The sequence below is a fragment of the Schistocerca cancellata genome, chromosome 7, assembly GCF_023864275.1.
Source record: "Schistocerca cancellata isolate TAMUIC-IGC-003103 chromosome 7, iqSchCanc2.1, whole genome shotgun sequence".
In the NCBI taxonomy this organism is placed as follows: Eukaryota; Metazoa; Arthropoda; class Insecta; order Orthoptera; family Acrididae; genus Schistocerca; species Schistocerca cancellata.
Genome location: NC_064632.1, coordinates 340,868,963 through 340,890,923, shown reverse-complemented (window position 1 = coordinate 340,890,923; position 21,961 = coordinate 340,868,963). Strand labels below are relative to the sequence as shown.

Genomic DNA, 21,961 nt, shown 5'->3' with positions numbered 1-21,961 from the left:
GGACTTCAATGCCCACCACCCGCTTTGGGGATCTCCTCATCCTTGTCCACGTGGCTCTCTATTGCTAGACGTCTTCCACCAAGCGGATCTAGTTTGCCTCAACACTGGGGTCCCCACATTTTTGTCTGCCTCCACGACAAATTTATCTCATTTGGACCTTGCGGTCGGCACTGTTCCGCTAGCTCGGCGCTTCGAATGGTTCGCCCTTGATGATACACACTCGAGTGACCACTTTCCATGTGTCCTTAGACTGCAGTCTCCACTGCCATATATGCGCTCGCGACGCTGGAAATTTGCCCAAGCCGATTGGACACTTTTTTCGTCTCTCGCGACATTCGATGACCGTCGCTTTCCCAGCGTCGACGATGAGGTCACACATATTACCGACGTTATTCTTACAGCTGCGGAACGTTCATTACCACGCACCTCCGAATTGCCCCGGCGCCCCCCAGTTCCTTGGTGGAACGAGGCATGCCGTGACGCACTACGTGAGCGGCGACGTGCTCTACGCAATTTCTGTCACCATCCTACTTTGGCCAACTGTATCCGCTATAAGCAGCTCCGTGCGCGATGCCGTCGTGTCATCCGCGATAGCAAGAAGGCAAGCTGGAAATTCTTTATTAGCTCATTTAACACCTTCACTCCCTCCTCGGAAGTTTGGAGTCGGCTTCGACGGTTCTCTGGCGCGCCTAGTTCTCCCCGGTCTCTGGGCTCACTGTCGCGCATGATACCTTAGTGGACCCCGTCGCAATTTCTAACTCGTTGGGTCAGCACTTTGCTGAGATTTCGAGCTCTTCAAATTACCCGCCAGCGTTTCTCTCGAAGAAACGTGCAGCAGAAGTGCGACATCTTGCTTTCTCCTCTCCAAATCACGAAAGCTACAATACTGTTTTCTCCATGCGGGAACTCCAACATGCCCTCTCTTCTTCTCGCTCCTCCGCCCCAGGACCGGATGGAATCCATGTCCAGATGTTGCTGCATTTATCAACCCATAGTCTGCGTTACCTCCTTCGCCTTTATAATCGAATTTGGACCGACAGTACCTTTCCCAGACGGTGGCGGGAAGCTATTGTCGTTCCCGTTCCGAAACCTGGAAAGGACAAACATCTCCCCTCTAGCTATCGTCCCATTTCTCTCACGAGTAGTGTCTGTAAGGTTTTGGAGCGTATGGTGAATTACCGTTTAGCTTGGTGGCTGGAATCCCGCAGTCTTTTAACACCTGCCCAATGCGGATTCCGAAAGCATCGTTCTGCAGTTGACCATCTTGTTGCTCTCTCCACTTACATCATGAACAATTTTCTCCGGAAACGCCAAACGGTAGCAATATTTTTTGATCTGGAGAGAGCATACGATACCTGTTGGAGGACAGGCATCTTCCGCACACTGTTCTCTTGGGGCTTTCGAGGCCGGCTGCCCCTTTTTCTTCGCGAATTTATGGCAGAGCGCACATTTAGGGTGCGGGTGAACACTACTCTCTCCCGTACTTTCTCCCAAGAAAACGGGGTACCCCAGGGTTCCGTGCTGAGTGTTGTACTGTTTGCCATCGCCATAAATCCAATTATGGATTGTCTCCCTCATGATGTCTCGGGCTCCCTCTTTGTGGACGATTTTGCGATCTACTACAGCGCTCAACGGACCAGCCTTCTTGAACAACGTCTTCAAGGATGTCTCGATCGCCTCCACTCGTGGAGCATCGAAACTGGCTTCCGTTTCTCACCCAGTAAGACCGTTTGTGTCAATTTTTGGCGACGTAAGGAGTTTCTTCCGCCCTCCTTACATCTAGGTCCTGTCAACCTTCCGTTTTCAGACGTCGCTAAATTCTTGGGTCTTATGTTTGACAGAAAACTATGCTGGTCCTCCCACGTTTCCTATCTTTCGGCTCGCTGTCTGCGATCGCTTAACACCCTCCGTGTCCTGAATGGTACCTCCTGGGGAGCGGACAGAGTGGTCCTTCTCCGCCTCTATCGCGCCTTAGTGCGCTCGAAATTGGATTATGGAAGCATAGTCTACTCCCCTGCTCGGCTGTCTATTCTTCGGCGTCTCGATTCTATCCACCACCGTGGATTACGTTTAGTGTCTGGAGCTTTTTACACTAGCCCTGTGGAAAGCCTTTATGCTGAGACTGCTGAACCTCCGTTGTCCAATCGGCGAGCAGTCCTCCTGAGTCGTTATGCTAGCCATCTGTCTTCCATGCCTGCTAATCCAGCCCACGACCTTTTTTTCGACGCCTCCTTTGATGTAGGGTATGCAGGCCGCTCCTCCTCCCTACTACCCCCGGGAGTCCGCTTCCGTCAACTGCTCCATTCTCTTTCCTTCCGCTTTCCTAAAACCTTCTTGACAACTTGGGGTACAGCACCGCCTTGGCTCCGTCCCCGGATCTGCCTGCTCCGTGACCTTTGTCAATTTCCTAAGGATGGTACCCCTACACTTGTTTATCGTCGGGCATTTGCTGCTCTATGTGCACAAATGACGGACGCCACATTTATTTACACCGACGGCTCGAAAACATCGTTAGGCGTAGGGAGTGCCTATATTGTTGGCGACACCCCAAATCGCTTTCGGCTTCCCGACCAGTGTTCGGTTTATACTGCGGAGCTTTACGCTGTTCTCCAGGCTGTCCACTACATCCGCCGCCATCAGCGGATACAGTACGTTATCTGCTCAGATTCTCTCAGCTCTCTCCTCAGTCTCCAAGCTCTTTACCCTGTGCACCCTCTGGTCCACCGGATTCAGGACTGTCTGCGCTTGCTCCACCTGGGGGGCGTCTCGGTGGCGTTCCTCTGGCTCCCGGGACACGCTGGTATCTGTGGGAATGAGGCGGCCGATATAGCGACCAAGGCTGCAGTCTCTCTTCCTCGGCCAGCTATTCAGTCGCTTCCCTTCACCGATATACGGAGCGGTTTATGTCGCCAAGTTGCTCATTTATGGCATGCGCATTGGTCGGCACTTCCCCGTAATAAATTGCGGGAAGTGAAAGCCCTTCCTTGTGCTTGGACCTCTTCCTCCCGAACGCGTCGTCGGGAGGAGGTAATTTTAGCTAGACTCCGGATAGGATAGGGCACTGTCGTTTTAGCCATCGACATCTTTTAAGCGGCGATCCTCCACCACTCTGTCCCCACTGCTCTCAGCTGTGGACGGTAAGACACCTTTTAATTGAATGCCCCTATTTTAATCCGTTACGCTCCCGTCTACAGCTATCGCCTGATTTATCGTCGATTTTAGCAGATGACACGCGCTCAGCCGACCGCGTTCTCCAGTTTATTAGTGACAGTGAAATGACGTCAGTCATTTGAAGCTTTTTTTGGGGACAACCACCCCCTTTCTGTAGCAGATTTTTAAGCATTCTTCTATTTTTAGTTTCTCCAATTTTCTGACTTTGTTCCCATTGCTGCTGGTTTTCAATTTCGGTTTTTTACTGTCTTAAGTCACGGGCTGGGCGCTAATGACCATAGAAGTTTTGCGCCCTAAAACCACAAACCAAAAAAAAAAAAAAACAGACCTGGTTGCTTAGTAAATTGGCTGATATCTGGCATATAATGTTACTTGAGGAATGTGACAATTTGCTTGTGAATTGATGGAACAATGAATTTCAAGACAAAAATACTGTTGCTGTTATAGATGTTTAGTGTTTTCTGAGATATATGTTTGTCATTGCAATAATCTACTTGTATCCTAACCCTGATTTTGCCAAAAATTGCAAAACTGTGATTGAATTCCAACCTAATAGAACAAAATACCAGCTATCTTTATTTATGAGCTGTAGAAAATTATAAATGAGCATTGTGATTCACAACCAACTCGTGGTTCATGTATTCAGTTACCATTCTTCATCATGCGATTTGTTTCCAACGTTGGCATGCCATACAACAGCCAGTGTTCTTTTACCCCCTGTTATTTTAGCAGCGTCTCTCTCTTCCTCTTTCCTCCCTTCCCATTGGAGACAATTTTAGCTGTAGATTACTATGGGGAGAAGAACTATAAGAGTCTGCTTGCTTGGTAAGGAGTTCACTACACAGTGTAAACACCTATCTGGGTATCAGAATTTGTGCAGCAGTTGAATGATGATAACTGCACGACTGCCTTGTTTGAATAATTTTAGATGCAAGATTTAAGGAATCAGTTTTCCTTTCACTGTTTTTTATTTCCACATCAAACTGATCAATGAACGACTGTATAGAATTTTTCAACCCATATAGTGATCTTATCTGAGGCTAGTATTTTATAGAATTATCAAAAGATCTTCACTAATACATGACAGTGAAAATTGTTATATGCATATTGTATATCTCTTTTTAAAGATACACAGTTTTATACAACTTTTGTCTGTCAGCATTTGTGTACTCTTTCCTGATCAGAGAAAGCTACAATCTCTATTTCTTCAGCATTTATCAAATTTTACTGTTAAAACAGCTCAGGTTTTTCTCATCCTTAACTGACTTGCTCAGCACAGAGGACAGTAACTTAAAACCTTGTCCAGATCCATTACACTGTGATTAAATGCCCAGTTGCTTTGTAAATAGTATGCCAGTGACCACTTACCTGCCCTAAGGAGCAAAAACTCGCTCCTAGCTATCTCTAAGGATTTATTGATTTGTAACTGTGGTGGCTACTAGTGTAATGACATTGGGTCACTAATCCCTGTAGGAAGTGCACTTGTTTGTTGTGCTCCGATAAATGCTCAGAAGTCCATATACAAGGAACGAGATCAAATCACCAAAAAATTATAGAAACTGAGAATATCAAGCACTAACTTACATTGCCAAAGGACTGGTAATAAACTCCCAGAATTTCCCCACTTTCCAAGAAAGCTACTGCTTGCAAATTACACTCGGAACTGAGAGCTGAAAAAAAACTCAAAGTAGAAAATTCCAAAACATTTAATGAAAACATAATTTAATACGATAGATAAAAAATGTACTCACCAAGCAGATTATTTTATAAACTTCTGGCTTCAGTTAAAATTTCTGATTGGATTGAAAAATTTTATTCAGTTGTTCGTTGATCAGCCTGGTGCAGAAATAAAGGCAGCAATAGGGAAACTGAAATCTTGAATTTAAAATAATTCTAAAAGGATGGTTGTACAACTGACATCATTTAGCTGCTTTACAAACTCTCAAAAGGATATTTAAATAAGCAGACCTGATGTTAAAAAGCAGCTAAGATGGAAGGCCTTGGCAGAATTCCAATTCAGTTTATTCAGAGTACTCTGAGGCAACAGTCTTCCTGATAGCTCACATTTTCCGTAAATCTCACTCACATTGAATGTTTCCAAACAAATGGAAAAAGTAGATAAGAAGGACAGAAGAAGAATGGGTGAGCAAAATTATACACCAGTATCCTTAATATCAGTTTGCTGCAGCATGCTTTAGCACATTCTAAATTCAAATATATTGAGTTTAGATCAAAAAGCTTCGGTCCATAAATTAGCGTGGGTGAGAAACCGTAGTTCACCCTTTCCACACACATTATCCTGCAAACCATGGGTGAAGGCCACCAGGCAGATTCTGTATTCCTTTATTTGTGGGATGTATTCAACATTGTACTACACAATAAACTGTTAACAAAGGTCTGAAAATGCAGAATAAGTTCTCAGATATATAACTGGCTCAAAGACTTTTTAATTGATAGAATGCGTTAGATTTTCCTGGATGGCAAGTATTCATTAGAGGCAAAGAAAATGTAGTGGAAGCCTAAAGAAGTCTGATAGGATTGCTTGTGTTCACCATGTACGTAAAAGATCTGTTGGATAGGGTTGTCCATAGTACAAGATTGTTTACTGCTGACACTGTTGTGTATAGAAAAGTGTCATAACTGAGCCTCTGTAAGGGGATTCAAGACTAACTAGACATAATTGTTATTTAGTATGACGAATCATAGCTTTCTTCAAACTTGGATAACAGGAACTTAATGAGGATGTTCAGGTACAGTAATAATGGTATGCTACTTTACTCATTTATATCAATTGAGTATCTAGGCATAATATTGGGATATGACATGAAATTGAATTAGTGTATGCGGTTAGTTGTAGGGAAGGTGAATCACCAATTGCAGTTTATTGAGAGATTTCTGGGGAAATACAGCACATCTATAAAGGAGAACTCTTTTGTTACCTATTCTTGAGTATTGCTCAAGTGTTTGGAACCCCATCAGATCAAATAGAAGAGAGGCATCAAAGCAATTCAGAGGTTTGTTAGTAGTCAGTTTGGTCAGCATAAGAGTATTGTGGAAATTCTCTGTGGGCTTAGATGATAATGCTTGGAAAGGAGGATATTTTCTTTTGTGAAGCATTATTGAGAAATTTTAGAGAACCAACATTTGTGACCAACTGAAGAACAGTTCTACTGCCTCCAACATTCATCTCATGTAAGGCCCATATGGACAAAATTTGAGAGATTTTGACTTATACAGAGTCATACAGTCTATCATTTTCTCCTTGCTTCATGGGCGAATAGAACAGAAAAAATCATTAGTAACAGTACAAAGCAGAATAACATCCACTTGTGCCTGGGGCGGACTGCTTTTCCACCCTTCCTCTATAAAAATCCGCCTGAACGGGCCATGATGTCCCAATGGTACTGACCGGCCACTGTGTCCTCCTCAGCCCATAGGTGTCACTGGATGCAGATATGGAGGGGCATCTTGTCAGCACATCGCTCTCCCAGCTCTATGTCAGTTTATGAGACCTAAGTAGAAATCTGATTTGATACTTAATATTTGTTAAATCTTCTTATATGCTTGTTGGTGTTCGATTGTTAGTTTGTAGTTGGTACCACTGTAGTGCTGACTCAATGGCTGAGTTTGATAAATTGTTAAAAGAGTGAACTGTGAAAAATTTTATTGCTTCAATAGTTTCAACGCTCATTCAATACCTAAATGTTAAAAAAAAATGGGAATTCACTGACCATATATAGTTAGGTAGTCGCAGTCTGATTTCACCAGATTGGGTAATCATAAGTTGATGCAAGTTTGAGTGGCTGCTTACAAAGTGCAGTGTCACCTGACGATTTCCAATATGTTGGTGACATTATTAATGACTGGATGAAGATGAGTGATACTCCCATCCCCCCTCCTTCCCACATCCCCCCACTGGTAATGTGAGCCAGGTCTACAAAAACTTAAGGAAAATGAAAAGCCACAAATATTTTACACAAATTAGCCAGCAGCTGGAGATAATTGTGACAGGTAATGAGACTGGCATTTATTGCCTTTCTTAGTGGAAGTATTTACTTTTTTCTGTGGCTTTGGAAAGGACTACAATGACATAACATGTGGAACTTGGTCAAACAGTAACTAGATAAGTGTTGCAAACCGCTGTACTGTTGTCTGGAGAACAGGGCTCACAAATGTCTGCCCTTATGTCCCATAAGTAAGCAAACACACAACTTGGTTCATGAGTTTATTAATATGACTGTCATATCAAGTACTCAAAATCTTGACCTGGAACACTGATACACACTATAAAGTGATACACACTGAATTTCATCAGATATATTGCAGCACAAGCCCATGTCATACAGCATTTCATGTCTTCAGAAGTTGCCTCTGTTTCCTTGTAGATTTCGTTTTATTTTTGCCCACAGATAAAAGTCCAAAGGTTTTAAGCCTGGTGTGTATGCAGGCCATTTTGTGTTCCCCAAACTGTCAATCCAGTGACTTCCAAATGTTCCGTAAAGAATTGTAGTTGATCTATGTGGAATGGGAGGGACATCCACAATGTTGTGCCACCACATGCATTGCCTTATTTCCTGTGAGATGCTAGTTGTAGTTATTGAGTTTTATATTAAAAAAAGGAGGAAGAAAAAGATATTTCAATTCTTGAAAGGCTTGCACCTCCTGTTGATGCACCATATCTTCATTTATCCATAACTCTGAGCCAGAGCAGTGGTACATATTTGAAGATTGATTTGCCCCTGATTTGTTAACAATATATCATCCGTGAGCAAAATCTTGTATAGTAATGCCACATCACTTTGCAGTTTTTGTAGATATCATTTGGCAAATTGTGATTCTGAAAGCCTCTGTTAATGGAGTGAAATGTGCAATGAATTAATGTGATGGGGTGTAGTATTCGCAGAACACTCCTTTGGTGTATACCGCTTGCACATGCAAGCTGTCCCACTCTGATATGTTGGTTGTGTGATAATGCCTAAGCATACAATCACACTACAAAGTATTTTCCATTAAAAAAAAAATAAATAACAAAAAAACTGTATCCACTTTTTCAACTGTCATATACATTGTGAAAGTCTGAATACCATTCATGAGCAAGTTATCTGACAGCTACAGTAGCACAGCACAGACTAATAAATGACACACCTACAATGTTATTGAAATCCTCTTTTAAAGCTCTTTCCGGCATTACAAAAAAGTATATGCTCCAAAAAATAGGTAGCTGTAAATGTTAAAAATTACTTACATATTTGTTGGAATATTTGCCACCTTGTCCTCGATAACTTTGCAAAAACTACACATGATATGCTTACTTGTTCTGGACATACTTAGGGCAGCAGGTCTTAGGTACCTAACACTGTATAGACCAGGTACAGAGCACAATACATACAAGGTATATTTCGTGACTACTATACAGTGACATATGTAAGCTAATTTCAGGATGCTAAGAGATCATCAGTGGTGAATTTGTCAGTCATATTAAATACCGCTTTATCACATTCTATGATAATACAAGACTACATGTTTTACCCAACAAAAATAAAAGTGTAAAAGTTTCTTTGGCAGGTTATGCAACATTTACATTACCTTACATCATTTTAAGTCAAGACTAGATAGACTGTGTCAGTGTTAAAAGGTTAAGATTACCCAAGCATTATAATACAAGAAAAAAATTAGCATAAGATGCGTAATAATACAGAACAAATTTGCATAATTATAGCATAACATTTAATGACATATAGAGAGAGAACTTTTTAACAAGTACATGTTCACTTCATTTCATATGGCAGTACATTGTTTAGGGAGTCCAGTTTGCTACTTCATTGTCAAAGAGTGGTTTTTGGCATAGATTTTGTGACATCTTTCGTCAAAATTTTGCCAAGTTTGGACAGCATTTTAGTATTTAGATGGTTGAAAATTTTTAGAGTTACTATTGGAAAAGTGCCCCATGTCATGGAGAACTGATGGCTTTAGAAGTGTATGTTTTCCTTATTGCGCATATTATAATTGTGGATCTCACTCCTGTTGGTAAATGATTCATGATCTTCTTTGCCATACATGAGACAAGTGAAGACATATTGATTGGAAATTGTCATCACTCCTAGATGTGTGAAGATGGGTTTACAGTGATACAGTCTCCTGTTTAATGCTATGATCCTTCTCTATTTTTAGCTATAGTAGTAGTAGAATGATATGGCTGTGGAACAGCGAATAATATACTATCAGCAGATACTTCCTAGGTTTAGCTGAATTCAACGTGCACATCTTTCAGCCAGTAAAGATAAAATATTTACGACATCAGTTTCAAATGACGAGACGTTGACAGATGAAGGACTTTTTACAGGCAGGGGTGGGGGGGGGGGCTGTTTACTTTGAAATGTATTGCTTATAAAATTAAATAATGGAAACATTGTGTGTAAATGTAGGTTATTTTTCCTATAGAATAAAGAATAAAACACAGCGGAGAACTTCAGAATCAATGGTGAGAGATGAGGCAAATTTGACCGTTGGGATGCAAGTGTCTCAAATGGATTTTGCAGTCCATGGTAAGAGTGTGTATAATACAATTTTTTTTCCTGATTGCCATATTATCTGGTATTAGAAAGATGAATACTGTTACTAAACAACCCAAAGGCTAATAATTACGAGGAATGTTTGAAAAGTCCGTGCAAAAATAAAAACTACTTAAGTATTTGGGGAAAACCTTTTTTATTTTTCGACATAGTCTCCTTTTAGACTTATACACTTTGTCCAATGCTGTTCTAATTTGTAGATCCCTTCCCAAGAAAGGGAATTGTCCAAGTCTGCAAACTAGAGCTGTTAGTTGCTGCAATCACCTCCACGTTTGAATAAAATCTTTGTCCCGTCAACCATTTCTTCAAATTGGGGAACAAATAGTAGTCCGAGGGAGTCAAGTCTGTAGAATAGGGGGGATGTGAAACTAGTTGGAATCCTATTTCCAGTAATTTTGTGGCCACAGCTGCTGAGGTGTGTGCTGGTGTGTTGTCATAATGGAAAAGGACTTTTTTGTGGTCCAATCGCCGGCGTTTTTCCAGCAGCTTGGTTTCCAAACAGTCCAGTAACGATGAAAAATATGCATCTGTAATAGTTTTTGCCCTTTTCCAGATAGTTGATGAGGATTGTCCCTTGCAAATCCCAAAAGACAGTCGCCATAACCTTTCTGGCCGAAGGACTGGTCTTCGCCTTTTTTGGTGCAGATTCTCCCTTGGTAATCCATTGTTTATATTGTTGATTGGTCTCAGAAGTATAGTAATGTATCCATGTTTCATCCACAGAGACGAAATGACGCTTAAAGTCCTGCAGATTCTTCCTGAACAGCTGCAAACCATCCTTGCAACACTTAACACGATACTGTTTTTGGTCAAGCGTGAGAAATCGCGGAACCCATCTTGCGGATAGCTTTCTCATGCCCAAAAGCTTATGCAAAATATTATGTACCCGTTCATTCGAGATGCCCACAGCACTAGCAATCTCATGAATCTTAACTCTTCTGTCACCCATCACCACATCATGGATTTTATCAATGATTTCTGGAGTCATAACCTCCACATGGCATCCAGAACGTTCAGCATCACTTGTGCCCATACGGCCACTTCACAAATTTTGAAACCACTTTTAAACTCCAGAATGAGATTTTCACTCTGCAGCGGAGTGTGCGCTGATATGAAACTTGCTGGCAGATTAAAACTATGTGCCTGACTGAGACTCGAACTCAGGACCTTTGCCTTTCGCAGGCAAGTGCTCTATCATCTGAGTTACCAAAGCACGACTCACGCCCGGTCCTCACAGCAGTTGGTAGAGCACTTGCCCGCGAAAGGCAAAGGTCCCGAGTTCGAGTCTCGGTCGGGCACACAGTTTCAATCTGCCAGGAAGTTTCACTTATAAACTGTTCTAATTGAAGGTGCAGAGTCACTGTAATATTTATCAAGCTTCCCTTTAGTCTCCTGAGGCGTTTTGCCTTTCATAAAGTAATGTTTAATCACCACACGAAATTATTCTTTGGCCATTTTTTGACAATCACTCGACTTCGTTGATTAACACGAATGCCGAACACAAAGACCAATATGGCTGAAACTTGGTGTGTGTTCTTTCCAAAGATGCTACTAACTAAACATGACCTCGATACGCGCCGGTGGTGCCAACTCTCGGACTTTGCATGGACTTTTCAAAGGCTCATCATATTACATAAAACATGTTAAAAGTAATGAAACTATAATATGTAATAGCAGATGACACAGTGCCCATAATTGGGTACCATGTGATGCTCTAAAATTAATCATATTGGTGGTAATAAATGTTTTGTTGCCATAATTGTCTTGTGGAGGATTTATTAATAAATTTTTGAATGTGATACAAGTCTGGTATTTCTTATACACACAAACCATTGTTATATATACCGTATGTTTGTTTATATTTTGAGCTACTGATTTTCACTTTATTACCATGTCAGTTCCTGTATCATTGTGAGATAATCCTTAAATGAAAGGATAAACAAATAAAAATAAAGAAATGTTCAGACAGTGGAAACACCAGATAGGAATATCAACAATGTAGGAAAAGATAATTGCTACTTACCATAAAGAAGACACATCAAGTTGCAGACAGGCAAAATTAAAAGACACTCTCATGTAGCTTTTAGCCACAGCCTTCACCAGTCAAGAGAGTCTCTCTCTCTCTCTCTCTCTCTCTCTCTCTCTCTCTCTCTCTCTCTCTCGCACACACACACACACACACACACACACACACACACACACACACACACACACACAAGCAAGCTAGCACACCTCATCACACATGACCACCAATTCCAGCACCTTGGGCCAGAATGTGTGTGTGTGTGTGTGTGTGTGTGTGTGTGTGTGTGTGTGTGTGTGTGTGTGTAAGCTACATGTGAGTGTCTTTTAACCGCACCTGTCTGCTACTTGGCAAGTATTCTATACAGTAAGTAATGATCTATCTTTTCTTACATTTTAAATAAATACTCAGATGGCACAGTGAGTTCTTAAAAGGAAATATGCTCCACAGTCATAATGGCCAGTTTCGTGTGGCATAGTGGAAAGATTTGCTACTCTTATGCAAATTTCGACGACTACCAGTTCTCTGTGCCATAACACTAAAGAGATAAATGGTATTTATTTGTACAAACAGTGCATGTCATTCAACACAGCCTCCTTCAAGCTTGGAAAATGTGTTCCATTTGAGTATCATTCACTGGCTATTGAGCAGATATGTTTATCATAACACTAAGATGTTCAGAATTTACTGAACTGAAAATTTTTTCTGTATCAGAACTATTGTCAAGATATGAATTGTGGCTCTGCTGTTAAGGTGTACCTACTATAACCAGAACAAACCTTATTTGCTTAAAGGTAAAAAATACCTTTGTGCACATTTAATAGACCCTGGAGCAAACAGCTGGAACTTATTTTATGTGTAAGGAGTTGAGGAGCACAAGATAGAAGAGACAAAAGACAAGTTATGGCTACTTGCCAGGAGCCTTCACAGTCCTGAGGAAAGGCACTCTGCAGTCAAGGGTAGACACAGAATTTCTCTGTCATGATATACTCTTTCTGACCGCTTCTATGTCCAGCAGTTTTTGGTAAGCAGTCATGGCATGATAGTGTGACATAAAGAAAATATTAAAGGAATGGTGTTTCCTACAAAGGAGAATCGCTTATGTACACATGATTACAAGTTCGAGCAGTATCCTGAAGAAATATAAAATTGTTAGTTCCATTTCGGATTTCCAAGGATTCAGTGCCGTGTAAAGTGTTATAAGCCACTGTGAATATTTAATCCAGGCATAAAAACTTTCATAGTGACCTTTGTACAGATCATTTTGATGTTGCTTTCCCATGTATATGCGTAGTTAAGGAATGGGGAGGAATGACAGTCAGTAACATACTCCAGTGATATTTCCAAGAAAATAAACACTGTAAGCAACCAATATGGTGTTGTGGTAAGACACTGTACACACATTCGGGAGGATGACAGTTCAAATCTCTGTCCAAACATACAGATTTTAATTTTTCATGGTTGCCCTAAATCGCTTACAGAGATGTCAGGATAAGTTCTTTTGAAAACAACACAGCTGATATTCTTCCCTATTCTGACGTTTACTCTGTCTCTAATGACCATATTGTCAACAGCTGTTAAACCCCTTCTTCTTTCTTTTTTGGCCACAGGATTTTTTTTTATAGTGCCTTCTTTTTAAACAGAATAATTACTTTTCTTTGCAGTTACATGTTATTTGTTATTGTGTATGTTATGATTTATACTTAGGGACGTAAAAGACTAGAGAAAAACTATGACAAAATTCTGGATTTGATAATATTATAAACAATGGTACAGTGCTAACCGAACTAGGTATTTTATAGCCCTGTAAGTTAACATAAGATATTTCAAAATAATTTAGCATCTGTTAAGAAAATGGCACATTAATTCCAACTTCACTATTTATGCTGGGAGGTCACTTCATAATGCAATGACTCTCATGCTGTAGTCGTACACACTCTTCCATCTGGTACTGCTGCAGTGCTCCACACGTACGGTTGTGCCCGACAGATGTTCGGCACTGCCCAGCGCTTGCTGCAGCAGGTCCGCCAACAGAGTGGTGGAGGAAAGACTGTAGGGGGGAGGGCAGACCGTCCTGGCCGCCTTTCTCACAATGTGGTGTCCGCTCTTGTGTCTGCACTGCAAGATGTTTATGTAGCATTCCGCCGAACGCAGACAAATTATCTGAAGAGTGAGTTATACAGTGCACTTTTCAATCATATTTTTTGATTTAAACTTGTCATTAATTTTACATAAATCGTAACAATTTCTGTAGCGGAATTAATAGGTGACTAATGTTTTATGGTCTTATGTAAACTATGTAATTTGGGCTGTAATGTTATAACATTTTCATTCCACAATGCTTCACATAATTATTGCAAGTTGTTTGTGTGATTTTAGATGATTAAGCTATGTTTGCACATACTGTAGCATGGTCTGAAACAAACAGAATATGTAACATTGAAAACAAATAAACTTCATTTTTGTTCTGCCAATATTTGTTTATTTTGAACCAGTTTTCAGCTTAATAGACCATTGTCAGGAAACAACTGATTAGTGTCCACTTGTGTAACTTCTAGATTCTTGTCTGTTGTTTTATGATGATGATCTCCCAAGTAAAAAAATGGTTCAAAAGAGACAAATGCTAGCAGAACAAAGAAAAACTGTTAGTTAAGATTGAAAATAAACAATGAACTCTTTCTACCAAGAAGGGATAGAAGAATTCATAAGCAAAATAGTCATCATCTATTAATAACGCAAAATCGTCTCTTCTACTTTTTCATGTTTGTGTTTGTTACCTGATTTTTCACATTTGTGTTTGTTACCTGACTTAGCATTTGCCATGCAATTTTCTTTGTTATACAGACACAGTCTTCAGAGAAATTTTAAAATATCTATAGTAATGCTACGTGTCCTTACCTACAGAACTCGATTCTCGTGAGGAGCGTTCTCGTCAGCTTCTGGCCTCTCCTCTTGAGATCCCAGATGAACCGTGGACGCTACCAGGGTCTGCAACACACGCAGGTGTAGATGACTGGGAAGTAGACTCGGACATTGACCACATTGACAGGCAGTTTGGGTCTTCTGGTGCTATGGCTGGGTCTGCTGCGGCTTCACAGACGCAGCTGTTACTGCTGGAGGAAGAGAACACCAGAATGGTGGAGCAGAGAGAGAAAGAAGTGCAGGCAATTGTGAAGTCTATTGCAGAACTGAATCACGTCTTCAGGGATTTGGCCCATATGGTTGCTGATCAGGTGAGTTCTTCAGATGTATATGCATATTTATAAGAAGAAGTCAGAAGAATTAGTTATTAAGTGCGATTTTCATGTGGACATATGTGGTGTTGACTGTCATTCGTCACACTTCATTCACTGTTCATTTTTATTCTCCCACCCCCACCCCCTCCATGTTAACTTCTCTCATGTTTCCCTCAATATCTGTCATGATATGCTCTATTTTTCTAGTCCTTTGTCTTTTATATTCCCTCCTCTTCCCTCTTTTTTTCATTTGTTGTGCACTATAACACCCTTTTGATGTTATGCTCTGTTGTGTTCTTTTATTTTGGTCTTCAGATACACACAACCCCCCCCCCCCCCCCCTCGCCAATCTGCCATTTTTTTTTTTCTAATCCTTTTTTTCTCTTATTCTATTCTGCTAATTTTCTTTTTGCATAATGTGATCCTGTTAAAAATTCCAAACACTTTTCCATCTCTAATGTTTTTAGAAAAAAACGATGTCGCTGTACTGACAATTTATATTAAAACTCGTAAAAATTTTTAAATAAAACAAACATTATTAACATTCTACATCTTTATTCCTTGTGTCTACATATCTACAGCCCTCTGCCACTACAGGGCTCTGAATGGTAGTGTGTAAAATGGCGGTGGGTTAAGTAAATATGACTGTGCATCAGAGTGCTGTAACCGAGTTTCGAATGTGATGAGTTCATCCACACATAGAGCACCCTCTCCTTCAGCACAATGATTCCAAACCTCACATGAGCACTAAGACATCTGCAACAACCCAGCACTTTGGGTTCACTGTGACTGATCATTCTCCATACAGTCCCGACCTGGCCCCATCTGATTTTCATCTGTTTCCAAAACTTAAAGAACATGTTCGAGGATTTCACTTTGCTAGTGACGAAGCAGTGCAAGCATAGGTGGGTTGTGGCTCTGTCAACAAAGTCAAATGTTCTGCAGTGATGGTATCAACAAACTGATATTTAGTTAGGAGAAATGTGTTCATCGCCTAGGTGACTGTGTTGATAAATAAATATGTAGAATGTTGATAATATTTGCTTTACTTTAAAAAATTTGAAGAATTTTTACGTAAAAAATCAGATGTAGTAGTTTTCAGGAAGCCGTCATAGTATGTTTGGCCTTGCCTTTCAGATAACTGTGTACTTGTATTCTCTATCCTTGCTTCTAACAAGGAAACTATCAGAATTGTTAATCAAGCATTTCAATGTCTCTCAAGTATGTTGCAGAGAGACCTGTCCTGAGTATCTAACTAGCAATTTTTCATGTGGTATCTCCTAGTTTCCAAGAAAATTGATGTTGAAGATTTTTGCGTACCTTCTATACCTGTAAACATTAGCTATGTTTTGACCAAGCGAGTGTAGTGCAGTGGCTGCAATTCATGACTACTGAGTTGGAACAATGTGTTCAAATCCTGCTCACGCACTTTGTTTTTATATTATTTTGTTTTTATTTTCTCCATCATAAAATAGTTATGTCAAGCAAAAGTATTTCGTCATAGTAATTTTCTTAATAAATCAATCATTGCATTAACAGCTGTAGAAGAATTCCAGGCTCAGACAAAAGTACTCATCCTTAATGTTGAACTCAATTATTTTCTTCACAGCAGAGTATACTGTAACTGCCCCAGGAAAGATAACCCCTTGTGTTTCCTTACGTACACAGGAACCATAAGGGAAATTTGGTCAGATTGTTCAAAAAAAGAGTTGACAAGTTGACTTATGAATTTAAAAATTTAATTGTGACATGCATGAAATCAGAGAATTTCACTTAAGTGCTGTACAAAGATTTATATCCTTTTTATATAGAAGGCTGTGGATTTCTGTGTAGTGTTGGTCCTGTCCAGAAGAGGATGGGCACCAGGTTGAGGAAGTTGAAACAAAGTTTGGGAGACAAGAAATTTCTGATGGTAAAACCATAATAAGCAGGCTGACAGACAAAATGATTGATGAACTACAGCAGCATTATGGGTTAACCATTAGTAATAATACTGAGGATTTGTTGAAAATGAAGCAGACAGTATGGGCTACCTTCTTCCACAGACTGTCAACTGATGAAAATCCAGTACACCACCTTTGTGCTCCTGGGCCAGATTCATGGTGCAATTACTGCAGTGCCCAGTACTCAAACAGTTCATACAGCCATAAATATTCCATTCCAACAGCAGTCATGGATATCATAAAACCTATTTACAGAGACCTGGCAAATCCTGAATTACTGAAGAAGTGTCTGCATGGTCAGACTCAAAATCCCAATGAGTCATTCAGTAATCTTACATGGACTTGCTTCTTACCAAAAGATGTTTTTGTTGGAATGAATACACTGAAGTGAGGGGGTCAGTGATGCTGTTATTGCTTTTGATGATTGCAACATTGGTAGGGTGAAAATGCTACAGCACATGGAGCAAACTGCATCAGAGAACTTGAACAGATGGACAAGGTTTGCATTGATAAATCAGAGTATACAGCACAATTGGCCACCAAGGAGCCCAGAAAGAACAAAGGAAGAAAAAACTGGGGAAAAGATCAAGAGGACAATATACAGTATGGTGCAGGATACTTCTGAGTGACTAAAAATTTAAAAAAATTAAGCATATATTAAGTGAGTTACAGTCTTTTGAAACTTTAGATGCCATTCCTTAAAATTTACATTTTCTGTTGCATTTTTCCCTAAATCTCAGAAATCATTTCAAGTAGGGTATTGAAATTTTCAGGTAGTAATAACATACATATCCTGAGTCTACAGAAATAAAAGAAGAACTTAATGTTGTGTACAATTTAAATTATTTAGAATAACAGACAAAAAAGTTCACAAAATTTTAACCATGTAATTAAAACATTGTATTTCTGAAAGCAATGGCTGAAATGCCGTTATTGTTGTTCAGTAGACTCAGAACATACAGTTTAATGTCCTGTAAAAGTGTAATGTCAGTGGCTATAGTGGTTCCTGAAATACAGGAAAACCAAGTCACTAAATTGAACATTGTTGAGATAGGGCATTTCAACTCCCCTTAAATCTGTCATTCTTCCATATGTGGGCCAAGGAAAAATTCCTTTACCTTATTGATTTGTGGGGAGGGCAAACTGTCCAGATAATTGCAGATGAAAGAGAAACATGTACCTGCACCATAAAAATGAACCCACAGAAATGTATTCCCACTTTGCCAGCAGTAGGGTGGTTAAAATTTTCACATAAAATATTCAAAATGCTCCAGATGTGCTAAAGACTACTAGAGAAATCACTTCGAGTGAAGATTCCATTAAAATACATTCTTTAATTCTGCATCAGTTTAGTGTACCTGTTTCACAGGAATGATCAATGCGTTGTTTCATCAAAGTTGATTGAGGAAAGAAAAATCTTTTTGATTTAAATGATTTATGTTTTCCAACATTGCTTCTGAAAAATCTGTGTGCTTGCAAGGCAATAGCTTCAATTATATATTCTTGGTGCTCTATGAATTTGTGATTTGTTGGATTCTGTGACAAATACCACCCAGAATTCTGTTCTAGCACACCAAGTGATGCAAACAATAGGGAATAAGATGATTCTGTAATCTATTCTGTAACAAACGGAATATACATTTCAGAAAGTTTGCTGTAATGAGCCATTTATTAATGGAATTACAATAGTGAAAATGGCTGTTTTTGAATAATTTTGCTTGACATACAGTTTTTAATGATATTTTGTATGGTGAAATTGAAAAAGAAGAAGAAGAGTAGGTGGGCAGGATTTGAGTACATACTGTAACTAACATGGTAGCCGTGAACCTTAGCAGCAGCTCACTTGGCTGAGATATGATTAACATTATAGATACATTGTGTAGAAAACTTCAGTGTTGATTTTCTTGGTAACTAAAGGCCATTGCATTAAAAGCTTGCCAGCCAGGTATTCAGGTCCCTCTACAAATCTAAAACTTGTCAAAATCCGTGATCAACAGGTCTAATGGTCCTCTCGTAAGTAAATAGTTTAGCAGTAGCTACTTAACACACATTAACAAACAGATTCCAATGTAAGATTTCATGTTTTTAATGGAAGCATGTAATATACTACAGCACTCGGTGAAATTCACATCTATTCTTTATATGTTCTACCGCAACTTCGCAAATTTCAGTTAAGAATGCACTGTAAGCTCCCAGAGATGTTTCTGGCATATTGACATCACGGTGCAGGGCTTGAAGGCGTGATGATGACAGTACTGCACAATGTACAATGGCAAATTAAGTACAGCTCAGAAGGACAGTGGATGGACTTCATTATTAAGATTTCTGGTCATTTCACTCTTTCGGTTGTGCCAAGAATAGTCAATATTGCTACCCTGAAATCCCCAGTATAGCTTTGAATCACATACAAATAATTATCCTTGTTTTCACATTCAGATATCAGTCACAGGCTTGCTTTCCAAATAGCTAGGAGGCTCCTATTTGAAATAGGAAGATATAATGTTGTTCTAGATAAATGTCTGAGTGATGGAATATGATATTTAATTGTGGGCATGACATTCCCGATCATGACACAGCCGTCAGTTTATAACAAATTGTACTCAATATATAGTCATGAATATAATAGAGGGAAACATTCCACGTGGGAAAAATATATTTAAAAAGAAAGATGATGAGACTTACCAAACAAAAGCGCTGGCAGGTCGATAGACACACAAACAAACACAAACATACACACAAAATTCTAGCTTTTGCAACCAACAGTTGCCTCGTCAGGAAAGAGGGAAGGAGAAGGAAAGACAAAAGGATATGGGTTTTAAGGGAGAGGGTAAGGAGTCTTCCAATCCCGGGAGTGGAAAGACTTACCTTAGGGGGAAAAAAGGACAGGTATACACTTGCACACACACACACATATCCATTACACATACACAGACACAAGCAGACATTTGTAAAGGCAAAGAGTTTGGGCAGAGATGTCAGTCGGGACGGAAGTACAGAGGCAAAGATGATGTTGAAAGACAGGTGAGGTATGAGCGGTGGCAGATTGAAATTAGAAATTAGCGGAGATTGAGGCCTGGCGGATAGCGAGAAGAGAGGATATGCTGAAGGGCAAGTTCCCATCTCCGGAGTTCTGACAGGTTGGTGTTAGTGGGAAGTATCCAGATAACCCGGACGGTGTAACACTGTGCCAAGATGTGCTGGCCGTGCACCAAGGCATGTTTAGCCACAGGGTGATCCTCATTACCAACAAACACTGTCTGCCTGTGTCCATTCATGCGAATGGACAGTTTGTTGCTGGTCATTCCCACATAGAACGCATCACAGTGTAGGCAGGTCAGTTGGTAAATCACATGGGTGCTTTCACACGTGGCTCTGCCTTTGATCGTGTACACCTTCCGGGTTACAGGACTGGAATACGTGGTGGTGGGAGGGTGCATGGGACAGGTTTTACACCGGGGCGGTTACAGGGGTAGGAGCCAGAGGGTAGGGAAGGTGGTTTGGGGATTTCATAGGGATGAACTAAGAGGTTACGAAGGTTAGGTGGACGGCGGAAAGACACTCTTGGTGGAGTGGGGAGGATTTCATGAAGGATGGATCTCATTTCAGGGCAGGATTTGAGGAAGTCGTATCCCTGCTGGAGAGCCACATTCAGAATCTGATCCAGTCCCGGAAAGTATCCTGTCACAAGTGGAGCACTTTTGGGGTTCTTCTGTGGAAGGTTCCGGGTTTGAGGAGATGAGGAAGTGGCTCTGGTTATTTGCTTCTGTACCAGGTCGGGAGGGTAGTTACGGGATGCAAAAGCTGTTTTCAGGTTGTTGGTGTAATGGTTCAAGGATACCGGACTGGAGCAGATTCGTTTGCCACTAAGACCTAGGCTGTAGGGAAGGGACCGTTTGATGTGGAATGGGTGGCAGCTGTCATAATGGAGGTACTGTTGCTTGTTGGTGGGTTTGATGTGGATGGACGTGTGAAGCTGGCCATTGGACAGGTGGAGGTCAACGTCAAGGAAAGTGGCATGGGATTTAGAGTCGGACCAGGTGAATCTGATGGAACCAAAGGAGTTGAGGTTGGAGAGGAAATTCTGGAGTTCTTCTTCACTGTGAGTCCAGATCATGAAAATGTCATCAATAAATCTGTACCAAACTTTGGGTTGGCAGGCCTGGGTAACCAAGAAGGCTTCCTCTAAGCGACCCATGAATAGGTTGGCGTACGAGGGGGCCATCCTGGTACCCATGGCTGTTTCCTTTAATTGTTGGTATGTCTGGCCTTCAAAAGTGAAGTAGTTGTGGGTCAGGATGAAGCTGGCTAAGGTAATGAGGTTTTAGGTAGGGCGGCAGGTGATCGGCGTGAAAGGAAGTGCTCCATCGCAGCGAGGCCCTGGACATGCGGAATATTTGTGTATAAGGAAGTGGCATCAATGGTTACAAGGATGGTTTCCGGGGGTAACAGACTGGGTAGGGATTCCAGGCGTTAGAGAAAGTGGTTGGTGTCTTTGATGAAGGATGGGAGACTGCATGTAATGGGTTGAAGGTGTTGATCTACGTAGGCAGAGATGCGTTCTGTGGGGGCTTGGTAACCAGCTACAATGGGACGGCCGGGATGATTGGATTTGTGAATTTTGGGAAGAAGGTAGAAGGTAGGGGTGCGGGGTGTTGGTGGGGTCAGGAGGTTGATGGAGTCAGGTGAAAGGTTTTGTAGGGGGCCTAAGGTTCTGAGGATTCCTTGAAGCTCCGCCTGGACATCAGGAATGGGATTACCATGGCAAACTTTGTAAGTAGTGTTGTCTGAAAGCTGACGCAGTCCCTCAGCCACATACTCCCGACGATCAAGTACCACAGTCGTGGAACCCTTGTCCGCCGGAAGAATGACGATGGATTGGTCAGCCTTCAGATCACGGAGAGCCTGGGCTTCAGCAGTGGTGATGTTGGGAGTAGGATTAAGGTTTTTTAAGAAGGATTGAGAGGCAAGGCTGGAAGTCAGAAATTCCTGGAAGGTTAGGAGAGGGTGATTTTGAGG

General features: G+C 40.8%; 1 protein-coding gene across 1 annotated transcript in view; it reads left to right on the top strand.

Annotated features, from left to right (window-relative positions):
* LOC126092419 (syntaxin-16) overlaps positions 1–21,961 on the top strand; it is a 42,313-nt gene that overhangs the window by 13,433 nt on the left and 6,919 nt on the right. Inside the window, exons 3-4 of the mRNA XM_049908005.1 lie at positions 13,756–13,936; positions 14,671–14,999. Of these exons, the coding sequence (XP_049763962.1) occupies positions 13,756–13,936; positions 14,671–14,999 (510 nt within the window). The remainder of the gene's footprint in view (positions 1–13,755; positions 13,937–14,670; positions 15,000–21,961) is intronic.